The 9,874-nt window shown below is 43.8% G+C and overlaps 1 protein-coding gene across 3 annotated transcripts in view; it reads right to left on the reverse strand.

Moving 5' to 3' along the window:
• CUL1 (cullin 1) overlaps window positions 1-9,874 on the reverse strand; it is a 145,562-nt gene that overhangs the window by 64,674 nt on the left and 71,014 nt on the right. For 2 of the 3 annotated variants that reach the window (XM_040353154.1, XM_040353153.1), the window contains exons 3-5: window positions 6,869-7,043; window positions 6,165-6,353; window positions 633-683 (exon numbers count right to left, since the gene is read on the reverse strand). In XM_040353154.1, the coding sequence (XP_040209088.1) occupies window positions 633-683; window positions 6,165-6,353; window positions 6,869-7,043 (415 nt within the window). The remainder of the gene's footprint in view (window positions 1-632; window positions 684-6,164; window positions 6,354-6,868; window positions 7,044-9,874) is intronic. The other variant, XM_040353155.1, reaches the window with a different exon arrangement.

Raw genomic sequence — 9,874 nt, forward strand, 5'->3', positions numbered from 1 at the left:
CCAGATGCAACCCTACTTATTATGCTGGCTTCTTTATCCAAAAGCATTTTACCCCCAGCCCAGTAGTATTTCAGACAAACATATTCGCCAGCACACCGTGGATCGTACAAATTGTCCAAAAGTTTAATGCAGTGAAAACATCACAAGGATTGCAAACGTTTCGAGGCCACGCAGGACCTCTTCTTCAGGCAGAAGAGGTCCTTGCCTGAAGAAGAGGTCCTGCGTGGCCTCGAAACGTTGCAATCCTTGTGATGTTTTCACTGCATTAAACTTTTGGACGTTTTGTACGATCCGTGGTGTGCTGGTGAATATGTTCGTATGATTTGTTGTTCCAGTTCCCAGCTGGTGATCGCTTCAGCACCCATTTTTGCACTTATTGGCCGTTTTTCCAGAAAGGTGTGCGATTGGAATATTAACTAAGACAGTAGTATTTCAGAGCGAGTATTTGATTTGCTTCTGTAAGAATACAGATGTAGTGTAACAGGCGTCTTTGTTTTCATTTGCAGATATCGAAATTTATTCTCAAAGCCCCAATTTAAAAGCATATACATAGGTTTGTTCTTAGAAGGTCAAACATGTCATCTGTTCTCAAAAGGGAGAGAAAAAGAATCGATGAGGCTTGCAGCTCTTACCTGTTTGTTCAAAGGCCGGAAAAGGCAATCCCTCCAAGTAACTAAGGCAAGCTGGAAAGAAGAGAAATCAATGATCACTAGGTGACTATTGCCAAGAATAACACAACGAACAGCAATAAGACTACCAAACAAGACAAGTTAGATTCCATTTATTAAAACGTGCAGGAACGTTTTCTCATATGGGGGGGGGGGATATAAAAAAAAAAAAAAAAAAATCTAAAAAAGGGGAATGCATAAATTCCCCCCCATCAGGGCAACATTACATTATGCACAAGAACATTATGTTGTTCTATAGAGCCAAATCAATGATTTGATAGGTATTGGATAGCACCAAGCACCTCTCGGTTTATTAATCACGAAGAACCAGTTACGCATTCCTGCCCCCCATCCCGACAGTTTATTTTGCTCCTGTGCCGTTTGGAGGAGTGGGAGAGCCCAAGAACCATGATGGGAAGGGGGGGGGGGGGGGCCGGGACCAGGGGGACAGCACTACACAGGACAGTAAAGTAATTGGACAGCTCTAAAACTGCCTGGATCTCTTTTACACAAGAGCAGGGGGCTGGCTAACAGCTTTAACCAGTGCCAAGCAGCAAAGTGTAATCTCCTTAGGATGTTTTGGAGGTAGAAATAAGGAAGACAACACAATTTTCTAGATCAAATGAACCGCTAAAGCCTCGTACATACGATTGGATTTTCCGCAGACAAAGCGTCAGACTTTGTCCGAAGGGTGTTGGCCAGGAACTTGTCTTGCATACAAACGGCACACAATTGTCGGCCCACAAACAAGAATGTAGCGACATACTGAGTGTTTTTTCAGCTCTTTAGCGCCACCCTTTGGGCACCTTCTGCTAAATGTGGCGTTTGGTGAGCATTGCTTCCGAGTTTGTACTTTGGACTTTTGTACACACGATCGAAAAATCTGACAACAGTCCGTTGTTCGTAGAACATTTTAAAGCCTGCCATGCAACATTTGTCCACAGAAAATCCGACAATTGTCAGATGGAGCGTACAGTCAGATTTTCCGCCAACAGGCTGTCATCCCACAATTCCTGTCAGAAAATCCGATCGTGTGTACGAGAATTTAGACCACCTTAAGCTGGAAGGAATTACGTGGTCCTACGCAACCTTGTCCTTGTGAGGCATAGGAAAAGGCCCCTTCTAAAAAAAAATGGCACAGGCTCAGATACCCTCTCAACTGAGGTGACATAAGAAAGACAGACAATCTTGCATGACAGGAAAATGAGAGAAACATTCTAATGGGTTTAAACGATAGCCTCTGAAGGACCAACACCACCAGCCTGAGGTCCCATGGAGTTAGAGGGGAGCACACTGGGGCTCTGACTGAAAAGTGGGAAACCATTAGTCTCTGAATGAGCACTGCCAAGGCATAAAACCTGACATCTCAGTCCTCAGGGCTAAGGACTTGTCCAGCCCTAAATTAAGGTAGTGGAACAACCATGCTAGCTGGGATGAAGCTTTCCCTTCTCGCAACAAGTAAAAAAATTCTTCTATGTGTGATAATAAAGAAAAAAAAAAAACGGAGGGCTTTCTGGCCTTCAGCAAAGTGAGCATCATTGAAATTCGCAAGATATGGGCTTTAACAGCCAAGCCATTAAAGCCAGGGATCGTGAAGTAGGAAAAACACAGGACCTGGAGAGAAGATCTGAACAGCTGGGTAGGTCCACAGAGTCCGCTAGAAATCTGGCTCTGTCCAAGCACCACGCCCTCCAGGGCCAATTCGGTCAAAGAGAATGACTGGAATGCCTTCCCTCATTTCTTCGAGGCAGAAGCTGGGGAGGGGGGGGGGGACACACATCAGGCTTCTCTCTTCTCTGAAGACCGAAGGATCATTGGACAAAAAAAATTTCAGTTTGTCATTTAGTCTGAAGACGATATCTATTTTTGGTATCCCCCACTAAAGAAAGTTGGAGGGTGGAGGGACTATGATTCAGCTGCTGGCAGTTTAGGAAGTCCATCTAAACCAGAACATGTAGTTCCACATGATCTCTGCTTCTTGAAGATCTTCATGGCATTTGATGCATTCCACAGCCTGGACAGTGTTAGCTTGGACCTGACTGTCTATCCCCAGGACTCCTCACTAGCCAGGTTGATGTCCATCGTCGGTATACGTGCTACATTATGGGATGAAAGGATTTTCCAGCACCGGACTGGATAGATTTGGAATGTTTAGGCAGCCGCTAGGACTCAGAAGCAACGACTTGTGGAGAAAAGGACTCCAGAAGGGGCAACTTTAAGCTAGTTCACATCAAGTCTGTCAGAAAGTCCACAGTGGTCTTTGTGTCTAAAACATCCCTGGACCTCAAGATTCCACTTGAGGAGGTCTCATCTACAGAGGATTTTTCAATCACAACAGCTTCCTCCTATTCCTAAGGCGCTTCTACCAATACCTCATTCCGCCACCAAAGGATACAAATGCTTGTAGGGCCAAGCATTCCAAAGAGCAAGAACTCCTAAAATGGAAATATTAGATAAGGACATTTGAACCTTACTGGAGGCAATATGAGGTGAACTGCACAGGGGCTTCTTCCTAGCTGATAGATTTGGGAGCTCACCCCATGGCCCTCCTACTTGCATAATAGCATAGCCTGCAGAGGTTCAGTGGGCCTGTAAACCCAATACTGGGGTGTCCATCCAGCTGTGCTTGTCATGGCCAGATACCCAAGTTGCTAGTCACCCTAACAAATGTACCTATTCTTATAAAGCACAGGTGCTGCTGCATTGCGTACATTTGTGACTTTGCCGAGTATTGCAGGAGTTGCCCTGGAACCGTGTTGCCCACAGGATCCAGCTTCAACCAGCAACAGTACAGACTTGTCCCTGCTCTTGCATTTATCCAGGTATGACCCTGAGGCCAAAAGGGGCCATAGGTGACCAGTCCATAATATAGGGTTCTAAAACCCACAGAAAAAATAAAAAACAAAAAATTCAGAGAGAAAAAACTGTAGGCACACCCATCACCTACAGACACCAGGTAAAAACTGAGACTTAGCGAAGCTGGGGGTGGGATATCCTGTCCCTTTTTGACCAGTGTACATTCAGCAGAAGGTGGCAGTATAACCCAAGAAGACCGGAATATGAAGTGCCTGTGATGTAGGATTAAAAGAAAGCATATGTATTCAAATTTGCTACCAAAAAAAAGCCATCTTCTGTCCTGAAAAAAACACGTATAATACAACACAGAGACTAAAAACGAAAAAAAAAGGAAAATTGTGCGGAACTGGGACATCGCCAAAATGAAGAACATGCTCTGGGATTTAGGGAGAAAAAAGGTCTGGGGACTTAAAGAGTAACTCCACTTTTGATGAGAAAAAACAAACAAAACAAAAACGATCCCCTCTGGGTGATCAATGTACAGTGCAGATTTCTACTTGTTTCTGCTGAAGAAATAGCTGTTTGTTTGAACACATCTTTTGCATACTGAATAGGAGCGACTAATAATCAGCTGTTGAAATCAGTGCAAAAGTTGCAGTGTCTGCATTCCTTTATTAATTCATGCCTAGTGACCACCTCCCCAAAATAGAAATGTGTGTTGCAGAGGATGCCTAAAATCAAAACTTGTATCCAATGCCGATCGGAATTTCCGACAACGAAACAGTGGATTTTTTTTCCCCGGCTCAAACTTTTGTTGCATACACACGGTCACACAAATGTTGTCGGAAATTCCGAATGTCAAGAACGCGGTGACGTACAACACTACGACAAGCCGAGAAAAATGAAGTTCAATGATTTTGCCTTCAGAAAATTTGAGAACCAGCTCTGAAATTTTTGCCGTCGGAAACTCTGACAGAAAAATGTCCACGGTCATAATTTCTGTGCAAAAGCTCACATCGAACATTTGTCCGAAAATCCGATCATGTGTACGTGGCATTAGCGTAGACTTCTGTGAAAATCAGTGAGCCAATCACAAGCAGGGAATGACATTTTTGGAGGTGTTCTGTGCAACGGTATGCAGGATGTTATATTGCATTTAATTTTGCATTGAATCTTACAGAAAATACATCACTGTAGATTACCGTATATACTTGAGTATAAGCTGACCCGAATATAAGCCGAGGCACCTAATTTTACCACAAAAAAATTGGTACTCCCTGGTAAAAAAAAAAAAAAAAAAAAAAAAAAAAAAATCGGTACTCCCTGGCTGTAGGTCCCCCAGACAGGAAAACCTTGCACACTTGTAGAGGAGAACTGGGGCTACATGTGAGCCAAGTTTTTGGTCCAGAGAACCTACGGCCAGCACCGGGTCCCCAAACTTACCAGAAAAATTACGTTCAACATGGGAGTCTGTCTATAGAAGGGGTGCCAGACTTTGAAGAATCACTGCTCCCTGGCCAACAAACTTTGCACACTTGTAGAGGAAGAGTGGGGCTATATGTGTGCCAAGATTGGGGTCCAGGGGACCTACGGCAGGCCGGTACCCAGGCCCCAAAGTCCGGGAGATCAGGAGCAAAAAGATGACTCGAGCATAAGCCGAGGGGAGCATAAGCCGAGGGGAGCATTTTCAGCACAAAAAAAAGGTGCTGAAAAACTCAGCTTATACACGAGTATATACAGTAATATAGAAAGGTACTTTTTAATAAGATTAAATTACAATATGGCATGCATAGCAATTGTATATGCCATGTTAATTTTTTATTTGCTAGGTTTTTTTCCCACAAAAGTGGAATGACTCCTTTTAGTGGTTTACGTGCATCTTTGTTGTTCCATTTTAACAAAGTAAAATAAAAAAAAAAAATAAAAAAAACACCACACACAAAATAAATCCATTACAAGTCAATGGTCTACGACGATAAAACATAAAAATACTTTAATGCACTGTAAATATATGTGAAATCACTGGTTAAAGTGGATGTAAACCAAAAAACATGTTATTTATTTTTTGATGTCACAATGTAAAGTATAAGATTTCCTATCATCTGTGCCCAATCTTACCACACAGAGTTAATCCAGCTCTAAGCAATCATCTTTTATTGTTCAGTGAAATACAACAGACTTCCAGATAAAAACCAAAGTCCTTGCTTCTGAAAAAAAGTGCACAATTCACATCCCCCTCCCCTGTGTTTTGATTAATTGTTTTCAAAATATGGGGTGAGTCACAGTTCAGTGCCATGAGAAAATGCAACAGCCATCAGCATATACATAGAGCTGGAGGGAAGAGGGGAGGGGGATGTGAATTGAGCACTTTTTACAGAAGCTGTGTATGTCTGCAAGCAGTGCACGAGATATGTAAATAACCTGTCACTCAAGCAAGGACTTTGGTTTTTATCTGGAAGTCTGTTTTAGTTTCCTGAACAATAAAAAGAGGATTGCTCAGAGCTGGATTAACTCTGTATGGCAAGACTGGGCACAGATTATAGGAAATCTTATTCTCTACATTGCAACATCAAAAAAAAAAATTGGGGTTTACATCCACTTTAAGTAAAAAAAATAAAAAATTATATTGGCCCTAAACAATTATGGTTTTCCTGTACATAAGGAATTAATAAGGATGTATAAAGAATAAAAACCGCCTACCGAGTAAATTTCATATATTCCTTTGCGCCCTTCATCACACTCACGCCGAACCCAATGGCGGTTGAGATATGCACAAATGCCATTCAGTACTTTACTAGAAAACCGATAGTCTTCCCACTGTTGTGTGTAAAACTTTAGTACACTTTCATCCATGAGATCTTCTCCATCCTGCAGAGTGAGCACATAAACCTAATCATACAAAAGATCCTAGGGTCATGTTCTTGGAATATCTAGGTTGTGTAGCAATAATTTAGGACAGAAATACATTCTTCTATTTTACTCATGTTTCTGCCACATATTCTAAGAAAATAAAGTGGATATATTGAATTAAAATTTACACAAATTAGTAAGGCAGATCACATTATTATTTTGAGTAAATAAATAGTACCTTGTTCTTGCCATGAATAAAAAAAACACGCTGCTCCCGAGCTCCCTCATGTGACACAGAGCCTAGATCACATGGTTTCTGGTCACCAGGAGCACAGTGGGTGTTTCACATCATTAGAGACTGTAATGAAACTATTGTTGTCAATCAGACAGACTCTGTCTGGTAGACTAAAAATGAAATAAGAGGAGCAAGGTACAACTATTATGAGGTAAAACTAAAGCAGCGACCAGGCTTGCATTTAACTGATCTTTCAAAATACACAGAAAACAAAATAAAAAAAAAAGACAAATTGCTCTTTTAAAATAAAAACACTCACCTTTAGTAGATTTGTTAAGTAACTCTTCAAAAACTCTTTTAATCTCTTATAGAGTTCAAGCCCAACAAACTGAGCCCCTCCAGGGGTCTGGCCTTTTTTGGACTTTGATGGTGGCACTCCAGAACCTCGTGCTTGATTAGACTGGTGTACACTTGTACAGTAGTTATAAACATGACTGAGAGGACAAGTTAAGGCGAAAAACTAGGATACCATAATGCACATTCAGAAAAAAAGAAAAACACCACAAAAAAGTGCCATAAAATAGATTTCCCTTTGCATTTATTTGGCTGCTAGTCAAATAGTTATTAAAACAGAGAGCTGAAAAAAGTATTTGTGAACAGTTTCATCAGCCAATATATTTTGTTCTGTTACAGGACCCTTTTTTTTGGTGCGCACCAGAATGGGATCGCATGGGTGTTTACACCTATGCGATCCGATTCATGTCCAAGCCGTCAGTTCGCAGTGCGATCTGCGAGCCGATAAGGGGGTGCTGTCAACATTGTACGACACTCCCCAGCAGTTGGCATATGGCAGTGTGAACTGCCATGCGAGTCGGATGCGATGCAGAAACACGCAGTGGATTCGCAGGGTTCCCGCATTGCACCAGGGTGAACCCAGCCTAAAAGGGGAGTTCCAGCCAATATTTATATTTATTAAAAGTCAGCAGCTACACAAAGTGTAGCTGCTGGCTTTTAATAAACAGACACTTACCTGCTCCAGCGACGCGCCGGCCAGGGCTCCGCTCCTCTCCCCCCGGCCGGCGTCTTCATTGTCACTGTGGGCACCCGGCCGTGACAGCTTTCGGCTTCACGGCCGGGCACCCACTGCGCATGCGCGAGCGGCACTGCGCATGCGCGGCCCGGCGCTGTTAGATTGGACAGGCGATCGCCTAGGACCTGTCACGTGTCCTAGGCGATCGCCTACAGGGAGGGGCTGCCAAAAAGCAATTAAGCTTAATCGCCTTTGCAGCCCCTCGGCGGAAGGAGGAAGTGGGACAGGAAGTCCCCTTCTCCTGAAGCCCCCACTCCCCCCCTCCTTGGCATGTAAGGGGGTAAGGAGTGGGATAAGCGGAAGTTCCATTTTTGGGTGGAACTCCGCTTTAAGGTCATGTATTCGTATTCACACTGGTGAGATGCGAGAACCCTGCAAATCCACTGCGGGTTCCCGCATTGCACCCGACTCGCATGGCAGTTCACACTGCTGGGAAGCGTCATACAACATTAACGACGCCCCCAAATCAGCTTGCATATCGCATTGCGAACTGACAGTTCGGACATGAATCGAACGCCTAGGTGTGAACACCCATGCGATCAGATTCTGGTGCGGAGAAAAAAAAAAAAAAAAAAAAAAGGGGGTCCTGTGCGTGTTTGGTCCAAATGCGGTGCGATATCATCCATTACTATCTGCACAGCTGAAATCGCATTGCACAGACATCGCATGCGATATGCGAATCACATGCCATATCGCACTAGTGTGAACCGGGCCTAAGGGCTGCATTTTATGCTGTACAAGTATACATGGATCTTATTTGCCACCGATCAATATGAACAATATGTAATTGCCGGCAATGGGGGGAAGACACTGATCACCCATGATGAATCAGCCTTGACCGAGTCATTCAGAATCATCCGAGGTCATTCTGTGCAAGTGCCAGATGAATGACTCGTTCAGGACCCAACTATAAACATCAACAGAGTGTAACCAGCAGTGCGGTAACACGGATTGCACAATGTCAGCTCTGAGCAGCAGCAGTGATCATTGGCATGCATGGAAAGGTTACATTCTTGCAGCGTACACACTCGTTTCTGTGCAGGATCCTTCTGCCAATGAGATCCTACATAAAGTCTCACCTCTAATGAAGGGTATCCCAACATCCTGCTTCTTGTTGTGGAAATCCTCTGTTCGCCGTTGTCAGATCCTCCACGCAGCTGTCAATTGCTGGCGCTGCATGGGTTAAGATCAGTGGCTGTAAAGTCTCTTGACCTCCCTCCTTTCTCACCTCCAGCACCATTAAATAAATAAAAAAAACACTTGTATTGTTTTTACAGAATGCAACACACTGGGATGATTTACAAAAACTGGAGTGTGCAAAATCTGGTACAGCTCTGCATTGAACCAATCAGCTTCCAGGTTGTTTTTTTGGTCAAAGCTTAAATTGAACCACCTGAAGCAAGAAGCCAATTGGCTGCCATGTACAGCTGCACTAGATTTAGGACTCTCCAGTTTTAGTAAGGCCCCTTCACACTGGGGCGGGAGCCGCAGTGGCGGTATAGCGCCGCTAAAAATAGCAGCGATATACCGCCGGATTTGCCACGGGATTCGGCCGCTAGCGGTACGGTATTAACCCCCGCTAGCAGCCAATAAAGGGTTAATAATGCCCGCAATGTGTCTCTGCATAGGCGCATTTGGGGGCGGTATTGCCGCGGTTTATGATTGTTTTAAATGTGAAGGAGCGGTATACATACCGCTCCAAAGATGCTGCTGACAGGAGATTTTTTTCTCTCCTGCCAGCACACCGCCTCAGTGTGAAATCCCTCGGGCTTTCACATTGAGGTTGCTGGGCAGGAGTTTTTCAGGCGGTATAGCAGCGATATTTTTAGCGCTGTACCGCCTGAAAAACTCCTCAGTGTGAAAGGGGTCTAAATCAACCTCATTCTGTGAACTGGGGAGGGGAGATGATTAGAGGATTCCCCTCTTCCACTCACAGAATGTGTTACATATTGTAAGTTTGTTCTTAAAGGAGTTGTAAAGGTAATTTTTTTCCCCCCCTAAATATCTTCCTTTACCTTAGTGCAGTCCTCCTTCACTTACCTCTTCCTTCCATTTTGATTTTAAATGTCCTTATTTCTTCTGAGAAATCCTCACTTCCTGTTCTGTCTGTAACTACACACAGTAATGAAAGGCTTTCTCCCTGGTGTGGAGCGTCGTGCTCGCCCCCTCCCTTGGACTACAGGAGAGTCAGGACGCCCACCAACACAGCTCCTTTTTCTATCTGCAACATAGAGA

The sequence above is a fragment of the Rana temporaria genome, chromosome 5, assembly GCF_905171775.1.
Source record: "Rana temporaria chromosome 5, aRanTem1.1, whole genome shotgun sequence".
NCBI classification, from domain to species: domain Eukaryota; kingdom Metazoa; phylum Chordata; class Amphibia; order Anura; family Ranidae; genus Rana; species Rana temporaria.